This window comes from Heloderma suspectum, chromosome 5, assembly GCF_057233095.1.
Source record: "Heloderma suspectum isolate Gila_16-S chromosome 5, 16-S_ref, whole genome shotgun sequence".
Lineage (NCBI taxonomy): Eukaryota > Metazoa > Chordata > Lepidosauria > Squamata > Helodermatidae > Heloderma > Heloderma suspectum.
In genome coordinates, this window is record NC_139462.1 from 87,697,221 (window position 1) to 87,716,695 (window position 19,475).

The 19,475-nt window shown below is 43.3% G+C and overlaps 1 protein-coding gene across 1 annotated transcript in view; it reads left to right on the plus strand.

The window, feature by feature from the left end:
* KLKB1 (kallikrein B1) overlaps nucleotides 1-18,601 on the plus strand; it is a 43,584-nt gene extending 24,983 nt beyond the window's left edge. Inside the window, exons 9-15 of the mRNA XM_084856628.1 lie at nucleotides 481-640; nucleotides 1,424-1,539; nucleotides 9,724-9,898; nucleotides 13,320-13,495; nucleotides 13,708-13,803; nucleotides 15,487-15,626; nucleotides 17,111-18,601. Coding sequence (XP_084712754.1) covers nucleotides 481-640; nucleotides 1,424-1,539; nucleotides 9,724-9,898; nucleotides 13,320-13,495; nucleotides 13,708-13,803; nucleotides 15,487-15,626; nucleotides 17,111-17,266 — 1,019 coding nt within the window. The 3' untranslated portion in view covers nucleotides 17,267-18,601. The remainder of the gene's footprint in view (nucleotides 1-480; nucleotides 641-1,423; nucleotides 1,540-9,723; nucleotides 9,899-13,319; nucleotides 13,496-13,707; nucleotides 13,804-15,486; nucleotides 15,627-17,110) is intronic.
* The last annotated feature ends 874 nt before the right edge of the window (nucleotides 18,602-19,475 follow it).

The window sequence follows — 19,475 nt, forward strand, 5'->3', positions numbered from 1 at the left end:
TCTGGCCAGCAGATTCCTCAGTGGATCAGCTTTCCCCCTGAGGGTTGGATCCTGCCAATTTGTGTACTGTTTGTTACAACTTTCCCTATTTTGTGCAAATTTTGTTCTTGAAAAATATACCCCCAAATTTAAACAAAAAAGCCAAAAATGTGCATTTCCCCACAGGCTAAAGTGTGAAAATGCACATTTTGGGGTATTTCGCACATTTGGGGGCAATTTGTATGTTCTCGCGCACACGAATTTGCACAAATGTGCATTCGTGCAAATTCAGGAACAAAAAAAATCCAATTCCATTGATGGTTGGACTGCGGAATGAAAAGCACCTGACAATCCGCGAAACATAGATGGAACGGCTTTTACACAATCTGTCCATACCTACTCCCGCCATATATATCTCAACATATCTTAATCTATCCATGTCTTACCCAATGTTATGGTAATTTATTGATACTTTTTACAATGTTTGCAAAAATGTTACAGCCTGTCATTTTCCAACATACCCCGATTTAAACTTTCTGGGAACGGAACTGAGTGCGGAATATGTCAGTGGGCCCGAAGCATGCCAACAACTTTGTTCGGACACAGTTCGCTGCCAGTTTTTTTCTTATGCTTCCCATGAAACACAATGCAACCAAGAAGGGTAAGGTGTTGTTGTTGTTATTGTTGTTGTTTTTAACAAAAAAACTAGGGATGGATGAAAGTCACTTACCTGATCCCGAAGCTTGCTTCGCCGTGGGGGGGAGGCGCTCCGTCCCTCCCCCCAAAATTCTGGCCGGGGGGGAGGCGCCCCATCCCTCCGGCCACGAAACCTTGTCTCCTGCTGGGACGCAAATGGCGGTGGCCGTAGCTGCCGCCGTTTGTGTCCCTGCAGTCAGCCGTGATAGGCTATGTAAATGTTTACGTAGCCTATCACGGCTGACTTTGAAGAAGAAAAAAAAAGCGCGTATAAAAATGGTGCCACCCATGGGCGCCGCCATTTGCGTACGCGCTTTTTTTTTTCTCCCAAAGTCAGCCGTGATAGGCTACGTAAACATTTACGTAGCCTATGACGGTGTTTTTTAAAAATCTAGCCGTGATAGGCTACGTAAATCTTTACGTAGCCTATCACGTTTGTTTGTTTGTTTTACTTGGAAATGGCGGTGGTGGCAGCCAGTCAGAAGACCGGCTGCCGCCGCCGCACCACCACCACCGCACCGCCGCTGGAGCCGCCGCCGCCGCCAGGGACATTCGAGCAAGGTAAGTCCCGTCCTGGGGGGGGGGGCGGGGGGGCAGACCATTTCTCCACCGCATTCGGCCTCCCCGAGATTCGTGGAGAAATTCTCTGACATCCCTAAAAAAAACACAGTATTCAAATTGCCCAATAAATGTTGTATGCTAAGTAATCTTTTTAGAATGATTCCACTTTGATTTGTTTTCTCTACAGTAAATGTAAATGCTCCTTAAGAATGACTCCCAATGGGTCTCCAAATAACATTGTGTCTAAGCATGGAGCAGTTTCTGGCTATTCTTTAAGACTGTGTCAAACTAAAGACAGCTCTGGTGAGTAAAGTTGAGAATATGTAGTATACTTCTCCTGCTTTTGAGCTGGCCACTGTTGGAAACAGGATACTGGAATGGTCTGCTCCAACCTGGCTTTTATCCTGTGCTTAATATTACTGACAACAATATACAAGCCCTGAGGCAGCCTGCAATGGTTGGTTGCCTGTGTCACAGTCTTCCCTCCCTGATACCAAACTTGCTCAGTTTGTGGCTGACTGGTAGTTTTCTGCTCCCAACCCTTTTCTTGTCCTCTAACCTTAGAGAAAAGGGAGCCTAGGGCTATGCACCAGTTATCTGCCTGGGCTGGGGGGAAGCACCTGGCTATGCTCGTCTGCGCATGCCAACAATCTACTCCTCTCCTCCTTCCCTATATGCACATATCCAAATACACTGGTAGTGTTGCCAAATAGTTAGGCAACACGAGGAGAGAAGAACCTCTCTCTTGTATCTTGGACAGGAATCCACACTCGATGCCTCCAGTCCAAATTAAAAGAGAATGTTTATTAGAGAGAATATCAAAAGAGGCCAGAAGAGGTCAAAGGATACTTAAAAGAAAATAAAACCATAGCATGAATCTAGCTAATCTATGGTGAGCTCTTGGAAGTAATTTACAAGTAGAGGGCACTGGAGAATATGGTGTGCACCTCATCCTTGGCAGGAATAGGCACCAGGGTTTCAGCCCTTCATTGTATTTGCAAGCTGAAGTACTATTTAGTTTTTAATACATGGTATTTTGTATTTGTTTAGTACTTGACAATATTTGATGGTTGCCAAACAGTACATGGTGTTTAGTATTTGACAATCTTTGATGATTGCCATGAAATAAGCATGTAGTATTTCACGGTAATTGATAGTTGACATTGCATGGTATTTAGCAAATGACAGGAGTTGACAGCTGAGCAATTGTCTATTTAATGCCTACTTGAGATGCTACATCTTACTAGCTTGTTTCTCTTACCTGAACAGGTGTGTCTGTGACTCACCTGACCAAGAGAGAAAACCTCAGCTATGTGGACAGACCCCACTCAACAACAGATGTATAAATCCCACCTGAGTGTTTTGGGCTTCAAGAAGTAATCTGTATGGGTTGTAGTCCCTGAAACACCCCTCAAACCAAATAACAGGAAGTGCTGTCACAAAATATATATTTATTGCTTAAACACTATTAGAGAAAAACAAAACTTTGCAATGATGAAACAAGCAAAACACATTACTACATTAATTAATTAATTAATTATATTTCTTGGCTGCCTTTCAGGGCAGAAGCCCTCCCAGGGTAGCTTACAATGATAAAATACATAAAAACAGTTAAAATATCAAAAGTGATAAAAACATAAAAACAATAAAAGCCAATAATTAAAACAACAATTAAAACAACAACAATTAAAACCAACAATGATGTTAACAGCAGCAGTAGCAGTCATATTAATAGAAGGCCAAGATTAAATAATATGTTTTCAAGGCCTTCTTAAAAGTCTGCAGTGACGGAGCATGGCGGATCTCCAATGGCAGCTTGTTCCAAAGATGTGGGGCCACTGCAGAGAAGGCCCTCTCATGTGTGTTCAGCCACCTGACTGCTCTCACAGGTAGGCAAATGAGAAGGGCCTCTCTTTCTGATCTTAAAGTGCAGGCAGGCTGATATGGGTATAGGTAGGGATGTCAGAGAATTCCGCCATGGACTGAAATGGGATCGAATTCCCTTCAGTCTGTGCCATGGAATCCTCTGTGGAATGGCACCACGAGGTCCTGCGGAGCCAGCAGTCATGCGGCTTTTTTTTCATCATCCGCACAGATTTGCAAAATTTTCGTAAATAAAAACGCAAGGTAGTATATTCTGATAATAAATACGTAAGTTTTTTTTTTTTAATGAATTGTGCTCACCGCCTTGTTTGTGGGTGTTCTTTTTCAATTGAAATCCTCCATCTCCGTTTACTTTCAGCCAAAACACTTCCTCCTCCTCGGGGCTTCCCAAAACAAGGCTGCCCTAGGTGTGCCTGAGCGATGCACTCTTTGTTTAAAGCAACGCTGTTTGAAAGAAAGAAAGAACCTTTTAAAATGACCATGCCGGTCTGGAGCCCTGCACGAGTATTATTCCCCCTGCTAGGCTTTCTATTTCCACATCCAGCCTTGTTGGTGACATTGTGAGGCTAAAATGGAGAGGAGAACCAACTCTGTGCATGTCTACTCAGAAGTAAGTCTTACTGAGTTCAATGCAACTTACGCCTACACATGTCAGCACCCCACTTGCCCCCAGCTCAGCTTTGTATTTCCACATCCAGCTCATTAGCAAACGTCCTGTTAGTTATCTCACTGGGTGACTTTGGGCTAGGCTCTAACCACTACATCATACTTCTGTTATGAAACTCATGAAGAAAAAGAGACAGTATAATGGAAAGTTCTTTCTGAAGCAGTCACACTTCACTTGTACAAATGCAGCATGAAGGGAAAGATCAGCAACCTTCTCTTTGTTTGAATAAAAAGCATACTCTGCACATGCTCAGGGAATGGACAAAATGAGGAATAAACATACCAGGGAATATGAAGAACTATATTCTTCCATTATGTGTGTGTGTGTGTGTGGGGGGGGAATCTCCCTCCATCCAGCTGTTCCCTGGGAAACCCCCCCCCATTCACCCAAGGGTCTTCTGAGATAAGTAACAGGAGTTTTGATAATGAACTAGATGTAGAAATACAAAGCTGAGCAGAGTGGAGAACCAACTCTGTGCATGTCTACTCAGAAGTGAGTCTTACTGAGTTCAATGCAACTTACTCCTACACATGTCAGCACCCCACTTGCCCCCAGCTCAGCTTTGTATTTCCACATCCAGCTCATGATCAAACCACCTGTTAGTTATCTCAGAAGACCCTTTACTTTTTATTAAAGTAATAAATAAATAAATATTTATTTTAAATATTTATTTAAGTAATAAATAAATAAATAAGTTTGTTTTTATTCAAACAAAGAAAAGGTTGCTTATCTTTCCCTTCGTGCTGCATTTGTACAAGTGAAGTGTGACTGCTTCAGAAAGAACTTTCCATTATACTGTCTCTTTTTCTTCATGAGTTTCATATAACAGAAGTATGATGTAGTGGTTAGAGTCCAGCCCAAAGTCACCCAGTGAGATAACTAACAGTTGAAAGTAATTACTGCATGTCTCAGGGCAGGGGAAAAAGTACGTAAATATCTACGAAAAATAGCCTTTCTTACGGAAGTTATACGGAATTACGGCTGTCGGTACGGATTTATATTCGTAATTCTTGGAGCGGAAAAAAAAGAGGAGAATTCCAGGGACTTGCGAACAACGGTACGGAGCACTGGCCACAAACTGCGGAAATCAAGTGGCACGGAAGGTACACAATTCATACATCCCTAGGTGTAGGCGGTCCTTCAAGTAAGTTGGTCCCAATTCAATTAGGATGATTAGAAGTATAATATAAATAGTGGCTAGCATATTTCTTAGTAAAATTAAAGTTCTATCCTTATCAACTCACAAAGCAGTCATCACTGAGATCTTTTACTTACCTATTTGGCACACATGGCTGACAGAGCTTAGGTAACCATGTTTGGTGGGCTTCTTGTTCTCTCAGGATCTCTCTGGTCAACCATCTCAAAAACATACCACTTATAGGGATGTTAGAGAATTCCGCCACAGATTTCAGTGAGGCCGAATGCACTGGCATTCGGCCCCCTGAAACCCATGGCGGAACGGCCTCCCCCCCCCGCCACCCCACGGAATCCCCTAGGGATGTACGAAAGTCACTTACCTGGTCTCGCAGCTTGCTTCGTGGTGGTGGGGAGGCGCTTCGCTGCTCCCCCCGAAGTTCAGGTCGGGGGGGGGAGGCTTCCCGCCTCACCCGGCCAAAATTCAGGCCGGGGGGGAGGCTTCCCGCCTCGCCCGGCCGAAATTCAGGCTGGGGAGAAGCGCCCCGTCTCCCCGGCTGCGAACTTCAAAAGAAAAAAAAAAACAAAAAACGCCCCTGTGATAGGCTACGTAATGATTAACGTAGCCTATCACGGCTAGATCTGCAAAGTCAGCTGTGATAGGCTACGTTAATCGTCACGTAGCCTTTCACGGGTCACTTTGAAAAAAAAAAAAGCGCGTACGCAAATGGCGGCCCCCATAGGGAGCCGCCATTCGCGTTCCTTATTTGGTCCCTGTAGTCTACGTAAAGATTTACGTAGACTACGGCGAAAATAAGGGCAACGCTATTTGCTGCCACCCCCGCCCCTGACAAAGACCTGCCGAACTGCCGCCGGGACCCGTCGCCGGGAGGGACATTCGTGAAAGGTAAGTCCCATCCCGGGGGGGGGGAGAATTTCTCCCCGAACAACCTTCGGAGGACCGAATGCGTTGGCACTCAGCCCCCCGAAGTTTCGGGGAGAAATTCTCCCCCATCCCTAGAATCCCCCCGGGACGAAACTTGCCTGGGTGGATGTTCTGGTGGCAGCGGGTCCAGCGGCGGCAGCAGCAGCTGGTCTCTCAGCCGGCTGCTGCGGCCACAAATGGCAGCCGCCGTAGCAGCCACCATTTGCATCCTGCCAGGCTGCTGTGATAGGCTATGTAAGTATTTACGTAGCCTATCACGGTAAAGGCAGCCATGCAAATGGCAGCTGCTACGCCATTTGTGTAGCTGCCTTTACCGTGATAGGCTAAGTAAATACTTACGTAGCCTATCATGGAAAGAGCAGCGGCGCAAATGGCAGTCTGGCAGGAAACAAATGGCGGCCGCAGCAGCCAGCCGTGGCCGGAACGCCGGCTGCGGACGGCCCTGGCCGGCGGCTCCGTGGAGCTGCCACAGAGCAGAGCCGGCCAGGGAGGATTCCAGGGGGAGGGATGGAGTGCCTCCCCCCCATCGTGGATCAAAGCTGCGAAAAGGTAAGTGACTTTTGTATATCCCTAACCACTTATTACATTCTACCTAGCAATAGCTCTAGTTCTTTTATCTTAAGACACATCTATGGACCTTGACTTTTGGACTCAGTCATAGCTCCTACTCATACCCTCAGGAGGGCCTCTCCATAATGCAGTGAGGCTTACAGCTTATTTCAGAAGCACCCTTGCCCTAGTCCAAGAACACATTTTTGTACTTAAAGCTAGCTTATAGCATACGAGGCTATTCACTCCCTACTTACAGGTAGCATATACAGATTATTATGAATAGCACTCCTATGAAACACAATGGATTCTTATCAACGATACATGTTACATCCCTATTTTATAACATACTAAAATAAACAAAGATGCCAACAAGTCTATAACACTAGGAATGTTGACATAAAATTTCAGATTCAAAATTTGTGTAGCAAAATTTAACTAATTTTAAATATTTGTTTTAGCTTTGCTTCCATCATATAGTAATTTGCCTTTGATCTGGTCAGCCTATGTTCCATAGCCCCCTTCATGCATTATTCACATGAAGGGGCAATGCCTCTGGTCCCACCCCTAATGACATAGCCCTCCCCTGGACCCACCCGTGCTGTTCACACGTTAAGTGTGGGCATCTGAGGGAGGGAAGGCTATGCGGAAACCTGTGCAAGTTCCATCCCATCTGTAAATGATTGCATTATTATAACTAACTGCTAGGGACACTCTGTGCCTGTTATTTCCCCTTCTGCTTCTCACTGGAGGCTGGTGTGGTCGAATTCCCTTCATGGGTAGGCCTCTGCTGTAGATGCATATATTATATTAAACAGGGATATAAAGTAACGTACTACATATGTTTAACAAGTTCAGGAAAAAAATAACATATACCTATGTATTTAGCTTTTTTACAGCAGTGTTCCCTGGTTTCATAAGCCAGAATCTAGCTGTTCAAAATTTTACTCATGTCCCTGAACTTTCTGTGGTAGTTCTACACAAACATTTCTGTGCAAACATTTCTGTGGTAGCTCTGTCTAGCTATGAAGTGACCACCCACTTCTGTTTGCTGCTGTGTGTTTACTCTTCTTAAAAGGTATTACATGGAGTGGGGCACTTTGGGCTTCATTTGTGTTGGGGCTCACCAGGGCTCAGCCCCCAAACCTCTTTTGAATGCCAGGGTGATTATAAAGAAGGGAATGCCTTGGAGAGTGCTCCATATGGATTTCCAGCACTACTAAATAACTAGAGTCTAGTAACAGCTGGATTCTAAGTATCTGTGTTTAGATGGGAAATTGTCTTCCAGTTAGAACCTGGAAGAGGTGCATTCTAGACAAACCGGAATACTGCAACCTCTTTTTAAAAAAGAAATGAAATGCCAAAGCCTCTCCATTTTCATGATCTCCACCTATTGGTTCTAATGAGAACAGATATAATTCTGTGTTATTTACCCACTAAACCTGAGCCTTGCTTATGATGTCACAGGGCCATTCACACACTATGCAATGGCATCGCTGATGTTACGTGTGCATTTGCATATCTTTTCAAGTGTCTGTTTGCCATATGCACACTTTTGCTACTGCCATCTCAGAAAAGATGCTGCTGCTGCTGACAACAACAACCATTTTACTGTAACTGGAATTTCATCTGCCACACTAAAACCCCCTGAACACTACTCCTGAATTATTCATACTACTGGAGTGACTAACTGAGAACAATAGGAAAACTGATCATACAACTCAAAACCACAATTGGCAAGAAATGTGAAACAAAGCCACCTTGCATTTGAATCCTCTTTTATACAATTCCTCTCCCTCACATCCTCAATTCTCCCATATCCAACACCCATATTTATAGCAAAGCTTGTGGGTAGAGGCAGAGGTATTATCCCTGCATTTGGAGCATACATTTCCACCGTGGAAGAGAAGGCTGAGATCTTCTTTCAGATGGCTCAGTTGTGCTTCCAGTTTCCACACTGACTAGGGCCAAAGCAAATGATACATGGGAGATATGGGCACATCTCACATGGGTTGAAGTTTAACTTCACACAGCTGCAGTCTTTTCTGAATTGGGTCAGGGCAGCTATGCCAGCCAGGGGAGTGGAGATTTCACTCTCTCTCTCTATGTCAGTTTATGGATCTATGTTGCCCTCTGCAACTGCACTTAGTCCTGCTAGGAAAGCAGACTGTGTGTGTGTCTGGGGTGGGGTGGGGACTGAGAATGGTTAAAAATCCCAAGTTTTCAAGGTTGGAAAACTGTTTTCTCCACAAGGATAAGGCTGTGCAGAGATGAGAGATTTAGATTGGAGAAATGGAGAAGGGGAAAGGGATCACTCCTCCATCCAGCACTGCTGCTTAGGGTGGGTGTGAGGGTAATGCAGCTGCTGCTAGGTTAACATTAAAATCCATGATCTAATCTCTCATGTCATGTCTGGGTTGGCCTTGAAGCTATGCGAAAGCATTCTGTGGTAGCTGAAATTATTCCTGGGCCATAACTTCATTTATCCAAGGTGATCTGGGAGACATACAAGATTGTACTGTCGTGACAACAGGCAGGACACACATGCAGCTTTCAGATGAGACTTTTGCCATGAAATCACCCTACCCCATTGACAGAATTTTATGGAAGATCCAGATAGCATCATCTTCCACTTGTAACCCTCCCATGTTTCCCCACTTGCATCTTATATCTTTTTTTCTTTCCACAAAAAATCCCATACGGAAGAAACAATGGAATAGATAACGCAATGTCTTTTCATTGGTTCCACTTGGAGCCTTCTGCTTTGAAGCACCCAAAGTGAATATGGATAATCAAGAGTTTTGAGCCTTATGCAGGCATTCACCTACAACTTGAGTAGGGCTAAACTGCGTACAGGACATGGGCACCCCCAAAGACCCCATGCTCCCAGCAACATCCTAGATCTTTGCACATTCATTGTGAAGATCTGAATAGGGCTTGGTAACTGGATTCAGCTGAACGTACTTATCAGGGTTTCCAATCATGGGAGGCCTATAAACGCATTCAGCTGAACATGACTACAGAACCCTATTCAGATCTTTGTGCTGAATGCGCAAAAAACTAAACAGCAGCTGGGTGGGCAGGTGCATTGAGGGCAGAATGTATATGTACACCTATGTCCCCTATACAGTTTAGCCCCACTGCTACACAGGCAAATGCCTGTATAGGACTTTGAATAATCCAGATTCAGTAATGGTGATATTCTTCTACCATCCACATAGATTGGTGACAAAATCCTAGAGATGGCTGAGTGACTCTGGGCACTTCATTTTGTCTCAGTATTTTTGTTGTGATGATATTCTCTTAGAATGTGTGCAGGATCTCAAGACGACAAGGGTCGTTGGAGGAATAAATTCTTCTCCTGGTGAATGGCCCTGGCAAGTCAGTTTACATGTGAAGCTAACTTCTTCTTACAGCCATTTTTGTGGTGGTACAATCATCAATGACCAGTGGATAGTGACTGCTGCCCACTGCACAAACGAGTGAGTACAACCTCCTTAGAGTAAACAAAAAGGATTTGTTTAAATTTCTAATTTAAAAAGGAGGAATGAATTCTGAAAACAGTAGTATTAGCAAACGCTGTCTATCTCACAAAGGACATGACCGCACATGAGCTTCCTGGACTATTTGAAGGCTAGACTTGAAGTGACAGATAGGAAACTGCCTAATACTGGGCCAGAACACAAGTCCATCTAGCTCAGTAATGCCTACACTGAGGGTCAAAACAGACATTACTTTAAATCCATATACAGAAGCTACATCTCCCCCCTCTTCATTTTTTACTCTAAAGTTAGGTGCAGGGCCCCTGATCTGGATTAGGACCCTAGTATGTGGGGTAGGGGGCTTTTGAGATCTGGACTGAGCCCTCTGCACTTACTCTGGAGTAAAAATAAAAAAGATGAAGCTGTGGCAAAAAAACATTACCTCTCTGCCTCTGTTGCATTCTCTATATTTCAGCCAGTACAGCTTTTTAGGGTTGTTAAGGTCTTATTATATGCTAGTGCTGAGGAGGTTATGAAACCATCAGATGCCTATTGTGACAGGTTCACAAGGTATTTCCAGGTTAAAATCTCTTGCATCTGCCTGGACCTACACACCATTGTTATACCAGATGAATAGGATGTGAGGTATCCAGAGTGCATTCTTGTCCAGTATCATTGGATGAGTTTCAGCTGGTACAGCTTGAGGACATTGATGAGGTGCTTGCATAGGCTCATGCAACCACTTTTGTATTGGAAACTTGCCCCTCATTGCTTATTAAATCTGGCATTGAGGGAAGAGCTGGTTGGGCCAGGAAAGTGATTAATGGCTCCTTGCAAGTGGGAGTGGTCCTGGGCCACCTGAAAGAGGCAGTGGTGAGACCACTTCCGAAGAAATGCTCCTTAGACTCAGAGCATCTTAACAAATTTCAGCTGGTGGCAAATGTTCCTTTCCTAGACAAGGTCCTTGAGCAGGTGTTGTTGCTGACCAGCTCCAGATGCTCTTGAATAAGACCAATAACCTGAATCCATTTCAATCGGGGTTCAGGCTGGGGTTTGGCATGAAAATAGCCTTGGTTGCCCAATATGATGACCTCTGTCAGGGGAAAGGAAGGGTGAATGTGACCCTGTTGATTCTCCTTGATTTCTCTCTGGCTTTTGATAACATGAACCATGGTATCCTTCAGGGATGACTGTCTGAGCTGGGAATGGGAGGTATTGCATTGCAATGGCTTTGCTCCTGCTTGGATGGATGGCTCCAGGTGGTGCTTAGGGGATATTGCTTGGCCCCTTGGATTCTCCAGCATGGGGTTCTGCAGGGGGTCATTTTTGTCCATACTATTTAACATCTACATGAAACCATTGAGCGGGGGTCATCCAGAGTTTTGCAGTGTGTTGATGCAGTATGCTGATGACCTGCAGTTCTGTTGCTCCTTTTCAGCTTAATCAGGTGACTATGTGGATGTGCTAGATCAGTGCCTGGCTGCAATGGTAGACTGGATGAGGGCTAATAAACTGAAAGTCAGTCCAGACAAGTCTGATATGTTGTTAGTGGGTGGTTCTTCTGATGGGATGGAAGGTGTTCATCCTGTTCTGGGTAGGGTCACATTACCCCTGAAGGAGAAAGTTCATAGCTTTGGGGTTCTCCTGGTGTCATCGTCACTTGAGGCTGAGGTGGCTTCAATGACATGGAGTGCTTTCTACCAGCTCACCTGGTAGTCCAGCTATGCCCCTATCTGGACAGAGATAACCTGGCTTCAGTAGTTTATGCTCTGCTAACCTCCAAATTAGATTACTGCAGTGTGTTCTGTGTGGGGCGGCCTTTGAAGATTGTTCAGAAGCTGCAGCTTGTGCAAAATGTGGTGGCGAGATTGATAGAGTGGTCTGAGCATATACCACTGATTCTGGCCTGCTTGCACTGGCTGCCTATACATTTCTGAGCACAATTCAAGGTGCTTATGTAATGACTTACATGGTTTGGGACCACAATACCTGATGCAGGGCTTCTTGCAGTATAAACTTACCCATACACCATGATTAACGTCTGAGAACCTCCTCTAAGTGTCTCCTCTGAAGGAGGTTTGGATGATGGCAACAAGGGAGAAGGCCTTCTTGGTGGTAGTCCCCCAATTGTGGAATGCTCTCCCAAGTGAGGTCTGCCTGGCACCAACATTGTCATTGAATGAATGCTAGATATGGATTTAAAGTAAAGTCTGTTTTGGCCCTGACTTGACAGCAGCTCTCCTGGGTTTCAGATAGGAGTCTTTCCCAGCCCTACCAGTGAATTTGGGGTCTTTTGCATGCAAAGCATGTGCTCTACCACTGAGCTTTAGCCATTCCCCAAAGTGTGGGAAATGTTATCCAAAAAGAAGAGGCACTGTGTTATGTGATGTTTGGTGCATCATTCCTTCCAATAGACTAGACTAAGACTGCACAATGCAGTTGCATTGTTAAAGGTAAGTAGGTCAGTTACTCACCTGGTCAGTTCCTGAAAGGGAGACAGCCTGGGAACCTATCTAAGCCAATCAGAACTTCCTGGGTAAATTAAGTGGAAGAGCAAGATATAAGCGTAATCAAATCAAATGGACTATTCTTTGCTTCAGGCATTTGCTGATCTTTTGGCTTCTTACCCTCTAGATTGTGGAAGACTGGCCTATCAGTGGCTTCATCAGTGGTAGTATGCTACTAAATACCAATTTCTGAAGAGCAACAGCAGGAGAGGAGTCTTGCCCACAAGTCCTGTTGTGGGTTTCCTGGAGGCATCTGGTTGGCCACTATGAGAGTGGGAAGATGGACTGGATCAGCCTTCTCTAACCTGGTGCCCTCCAATTGTATTGGACTACAATTCCTGTTATCTCCAATCAGCACACCTAGTGGCTATGCTGAATGGGGATGATGGGAGCTGAAGTCCAACACATCGGGGAGGGGGTTGATGGACTGGGAAAGGTTGGATTAGATAGAACCCTGGACTGATTCACAAGAACTTAGGATTTTATGTTCTTATGAGAAGAAAGGAAGGCCCTTGGAAGCTTCAGGAAACCATCGCATATTAAAAAGGGCTTCCAGATCTTATGGGGCTGGAAGAGTACTGTAGAATGGGGACTACCTGTGAGGAATTAGCTGCTACAAGAATACAAATTTGTTTATTCCGGCTTAAGCTTTCATGGACACTGTCCACTTCATCAACCATTTGTTAGTCTTCAAATTGCCTGAATTCTTGTTTCTGTTTTAGCTGCTACAGATTAACTCAGCTGCTCCTATGGAAACAGAATACAAATGAAAATAAAATAATTTAGAACCCAAAGAGAGGGAACAACTGGACTTGGGTTTAGATTGGGTGTTAGATATCCTGCATAGGTGGATGGAAAAACATTCTCACACTCAAATGCATGATCTTGGCTTTCTTCATTGTTCTTCTGTTTAGCTTTAGACTACCTGAACTTTGGCGTGTTTATAGCGGCACTTTGAAACAGTCTGAAATGAGAGACAATACCACGTTCTTCAACGTCACACAGATTATTATTCACCCTCAGTATGCGCAATTTGAAAAAGGATATGACATCTCTTTAATGAAACTTGACAGACCTATGAACTTCAGTGGTATGTAGAACTTTTAAGTTAATGCCCAAATCCTTAATGTTATCTTAAGGAACTCAGTATTGCTATATCTAAAGCTAAAGTAAGTTGGCTGTACTAACTTTAAGTGGCTATTGTTCCAGCCAAGAAGAAAATAGGATTGGAGTTCTAATAGGGATATGATGTATTTTTAAATTAAAATACCCCTCCCCCCATTTTTTTAAATGGAAATTTAGACTCCGAGCAACCTGTATGTCTGCCATCCAAAGAAGAAATGAACACTAGATACACTGAATGCTGGGTGACTGGATGGGGTTACAGAAGCGAGAGAGGTACTGAAAAATTGCAAATACTACTAACCAATACTAATTGTTGCAAATGATAATATGATGTTAGATTATATGTTTTTACATGTGAAGAATAGGAAATTTTCCTCTTTTATAAATGGAAAAGGTGTTATTTGCTACAGTTGCCCCCTGTATATCCACAGACAGTGCTGTATGAAGGAGAACTTCCAGACCTCATAGCACATCCATCAGTACAGTTGTTACACTATTGGTAACAGGCATTGGAATCCCCCATTAACATTTATTCATAACATTTATACCCCACCTTTCTTCCACTGTGGAACTCAAGGTGGCTACATGTGGTTCCCAGGTGGTCTCCAAGCACTAACCAGACCCAAACCTGCTTAGCCTCAGCAAGGTGGCTGCCTCATGTACCTTTATGACCTGGGACCATTACTCTGTCTTGCCTGGATTCAGCATGAACCTATTAACCTGCATCCACAAAGAAAACACAAATAACAGCCAATGAAAGCTATACGTGCTATCTATAGAACATTGGAGATAACAATTCCTCCAGGGAACAGGGTTTGGAGGACAATGATGACTGGATGGGGAAACTCTGTGGGCCATCTCTGGTTTAAGCTAACCAGAGTTTCCCCAAGTTCAGATGTAACAGGGAAGTCTCATTGTTTAAAAGCAGAAGCAGATACTACTGATGTCTTCCTTGCAGCTACAGCAAAGGAGGAGAGGGGACAGAGGACAGTGTGAACTTCAGGCTTGTGCACATAATGCTACACAACAGTTTAGTGCTACATCTCAAAAGGGGAATAATCTGATATAGCGTAACATAGTTATATTCTCTGGGGCACAGAGACCAGCAAGTTCTGCTTGGACTCTTTTCTGCATGTTGAATAAATGCAGGTAAGGTAGGTAGGGCAGTTTTGTGGCAGTAGGATGTGCTCATTGGCTTATTGGTATTATTATGTTTGTTATTATTATCACTTTATTTGTATGCTGCTTTTCCACACAGATGTGCCCAAAGTAGCTCACAGCACAAGAATAGGAATACATATCAAACCACCATTTCAATATACAGTCTAGTACCAATTCAGTTCAAAACATAATATAGCAATTGGCCTGTCTGTCGGTCTGTCTGTCTGTCTGTCCACCCATCCTGCTTTTTAGACCAATATTGGTCTGTAATGTACATGGATAGCCATGTTGCAGATATACGATAGGAAGCATGTATGGTGCAGAGTGTGTGTGGAATCTGTTGTCCTGTCCCTTCCCACTTAAGGAATGTTCATTCAATATACAAAGGAGGCTAATAATAATATGATGATGATATTTATCATCATGTGAGAACGGGGCACCAGTATGTGCTGTAACTTTAAACTGACAGAAGGTTCTTCATCTGATACTAGAATGCTCTTAGTGCTTTAAAGTGAATTTTCCCCAAAGGAATCACACCTGTGGTGCACAGACAGGTGACCCATCCCTTGTGGAAGTTGCATGGAAGGAAGCAGGCCAGAGCAGTACATCATGCAGAGATGAAGCAGGCAGCCTCCTTGGTGGGTGAGGGGGTGTTTGGGCCCATTGGAGCCATTCTTGCTTCTTGCGGTACAACTAATGTGTCCTGGCACACAGTTTGGGAATTACTGAGATAACACATCATTGACATATTTCCTCACCCCACTTTTGTCCCTTTTCTATCATATACCATTTTAGGCCAAGTAGAAGACATTCTACAAAAGGTCAAAATCCCTCTAATATCAAATACAGAATGTCAGTCATTGTACCAACAATACCAAATCACTGACAAGATGATCTGTGCTGGCTACAGAGAAGGTGGAAGGGATGCTTGTAAGGTAACAGTTTCTTTTCTGTTTCTTAGGGCCTATGTATACTACAAACAAATATTTACCAGTTTAGTTGCCAAAGAATCCTGGGAATCGGTGAGGATGTTAAGAATTCTGTTACAAATCCCTTGGATTCCCCACCCTCCTCACTATCCTTTAAAAATGTTAATAGCTGTAAAAAGCTCCATTTGATTTTTCAAGTGGACTTGTGACTTGGGCTGTCTAACCCACTTTTTCTGTAGCAGTGTGTATCCATCACTGCCTCATTTGTCAGGTAGCCAGTGTTACGATTAAATTTGGACAAACTGAATATGACAAATCTGTGCATGTTCGGTGTAGTGGAGTAGCGTGTTAGATTTGGACTGCGTAGATTTGCAGGTATGAAGCTTCTGGGGTGATCCTGAGCCAATCACTGTTTTTCACCTCCTGTGCTTTTGTGACACACTTCCCTGGGCTTGTTGGAAGAAGGGTGGGATGATGATGATGATGACGATGACACTAAAGCCCTATTCAGATGTTCTGTAGAACACACGAGGGCTAAAAGCAGGGACAGGAATGGGGCTGCACATGCTGGCCCCATTCCCAACATTTCCATATGCACTGAGCCACCCCCATCTTTCCCCCACCTCCCTGTATTAAGCAGGGAAGTCTAAACAGAGGTTCTACTCATGTGCAATTGATAAGACAGGGTCCCTGATCACACAGAGTGTTCTCCTTGTGTTCAACTGAATGTGAGTACAATCCTGCTTCAGACCTTGCCATGGTGGGGAATGTGGGGGCAGATCCTGACACACACGGGGATGATGGAGGTAGGACTAGTGTGCATGGCCCTGAAGCTGTCCCCACTTTGAGGCCTCATGCATTCTTTGGAACTTGAAGAAGACTTAAGAATTGGTAGGAATAATTCAAGTGTGCTGCCCCTACCCACTGCTTCACTGGAATAATATTGTACAGCCTGACTGTGCCTAGGCAGACAGGTGCCAGTCAGTGGAAGCTGGTGGCTCCCATGTTAGTGGGTGATGAATCTGTTCTGGGTTTTAGTCACCCTAGGTTCAGTCAGCACCTTTCTGACTGAAACCCGGAGCGGATTCACTGCCCCTCTGACATCAGAGCCACCAGCCTCCACTGGTGCCAGTGTCTGCTTCTGCACAAGTGCTGGGTTTGGGATCCAATTCCAGGGCCAGCATTCAGAACCAAGAGCCTGATCCTACACGGTGCTGCCTCACTGTAGCACCATGTGGAATGAGGCAATGAGAGAGATTGTGCTAATATACCGTACTGTAAGGATTTCCTGGGATTCATGTTAGATACACACGACTCTCAGGCTTCAGATGAAGAATCTGTTTCTCTTTCTTGCTGTCCCTCTTGTGGTGTGTTTTCATTCTCAGTGACAAGAGTTGTTTTGCAGTTGTTAATTCAGATCTCTTGTACCAGATCAAGACCCTCATCTACCCATTTTAAAATTGTTTGGGATTTTTCTTTCCTTGCTCTAGGGAGATTCGGGTGGACCTTTACAATGTAAACACCAGACGACCTGGTATTTGGTTGGCGTTACCAGCTGGGGTGAAGGATGTGCTCGCCCAGGACAACCAGGAGTTTACACTAATGTGGCTGAATTTGTAGACTGGATTCTAGAAAATATCTCATAGTTCTAAGTGACTAAGGATGGAGGGATCAGTCTATTTCTGCTCCAATGTTAATTTCACATGTGTTGATTCAAAAGTCTGTTCTGAACTTCTGACCCATTTCCATGTTAATCTGTGATTATTATTTTTTTAAATCTGCATGAAAATTTCTATTTAAGTACAGAGTTTGGCATGTATTTTCTCACAAGAATTTGCATTTCTAAACATATTTTATCTCCAGGTCTATAGTTATAATTATTTTTTATCCTAAAATACCAATTTTTAAACACATTTTTAATCTGTTTACTGCATCACAAAATTTGGAGATGTCATTATCCTTTGGATTTCACATTCTGATTAGTCTGGGTGAGTTCATATCAGAATTCACAAATATCAAATTCCTCATGCATCCCTATTAGTGACCTAACCATAGTTGGAAGATGACACAAGACAAACAGCTCTGGAATTCTGTGAGAAATATCTGAAGTTTTGTAAACTCTTGATTTCAGAAATGCTACCAGCACTGAAGACAAGGAGACTGAACTCACTGACAAATTGTATATGCAATTAAAAACCAATTAAAATAATAATCCTAAAAGTATGTGTTCAAGTGGAAAAATGTTTTATTTTGTAGCTGCACATACTGGAGTTGACCAATGTGTGTTCTTATCTGTGGGCTTAACAGAGAGAAAATGCGCTTAAGCCAATTAAAAACAGTGTACTTGTTTTTGATTTTAAACATATTTACTCAGAAGTAGGCCCACTAAATTCAGAGGGGTATTTCCAATTATCTGATCCTGTGCAGAGTTGGGCATGCCTAAGTATATTTATTTCAGTGGGTTTAGGTCTAGGATTAGTTGAAAGTATGGTTGCAGCTATAAAAGCACTGTTAAGAATTCAAGCCACATTGTTGTTGCAGTGTCATTGGGAGCTTTTCTACACAAGGCTAAGAATCTGCTGTATCTACGTTCAGTTTCGTCACAGAATTGAGATCCAAGAACTGCATAAGGAGCGTTTCCTTTCCTGCTTGCCCACTACATAATCTCTAGGTGGCACTGTGGTATAGTGGAATAGCGCAAATACACAAGAGGAAATCAAGCTTGCTTTCACTTCACAATGAAATGCTGCATTTTCCCTTCTGTAAAAAACAAACAAACAAACCACCTCGCTAAAAATGGTGGTTAGACACAGAAGTGAATCTGGAGGGTAACGACGTTGTCTAAAGAACCAGTAAACAACCATGAGTAGGGAATGACAAGCACATGATAAATGCCTTGCATATTAAAGCCCTTAGGTACAGTAAACTTTCTCTGGATTGCACTAGATACTTAAAAATTAAAATTATTCACTTCTGACTGGAAGTTCATTTTTCTTAGTATCTTTTTACCTTGTCTAGCTTACTTTCTCTTTAACTAAAGGCAGTTACAGAATGAATGAAAAACAATAACTACACACTAGTTCCTCTAAAAAAATAACTATTTAACATAAAGTGAGACTATTACATTTTAAGATATAGTTTTGTTTTTTTTCCCCCTCCAAGACCTTCCATGGGAAAATACTGTGCTAAGCAATGGGTCTCCTCTTCTTTTACCTTCTGGCAATGTTTTCTGCACTGGTGATTTCTCAACTGTATAGATGATAAAGGGGGGCAGATTCATAGGTCAATGTCAGGGGAGGAGAATAACCTTAACAAAGTACACCCACAGAAATGGACAAAATACCTGGTGAAGAATTGTATTTTCCCAAGAATAAAATATTGTGTTACTGGGAAAATGTGCTACCACAGATGAAATTGACCATAAGAGAAAATGGTTGGATCCCATGCAACAAATCAGTAGTGTGAAGAAAGTGTGAAAAAATGGTCATGTGTGCAAAAGCCCTAAGGGTCAGTATTGAGTATAGGAAAGTAAAGGAAATCTGTGTTCAGGTCTACCAGTAGCAGACTATAGATACAGAGTAACAAAGCTCTCTTTCTTCCCCATTATTGAGATTCCTATGGAACATTTTCCAATGAGAACAAGACCTGAGGTCTCTTGCCTCTGGTAATACTATATCGAGGAAGTTGATTAAGCAACTATTGCTTTCTGACACATCCCCTGCAGTGTTCCTTTTGCAGAAAACATTGCATTGTGTAAATCTTTGCTTCATTGCTCTGAGAAGAATGGAGAAAAGAATTGCTTTTCTCCATTCCATAAAAAAGTATTTTACAATGGAGGCAACAGATAAGAGATAC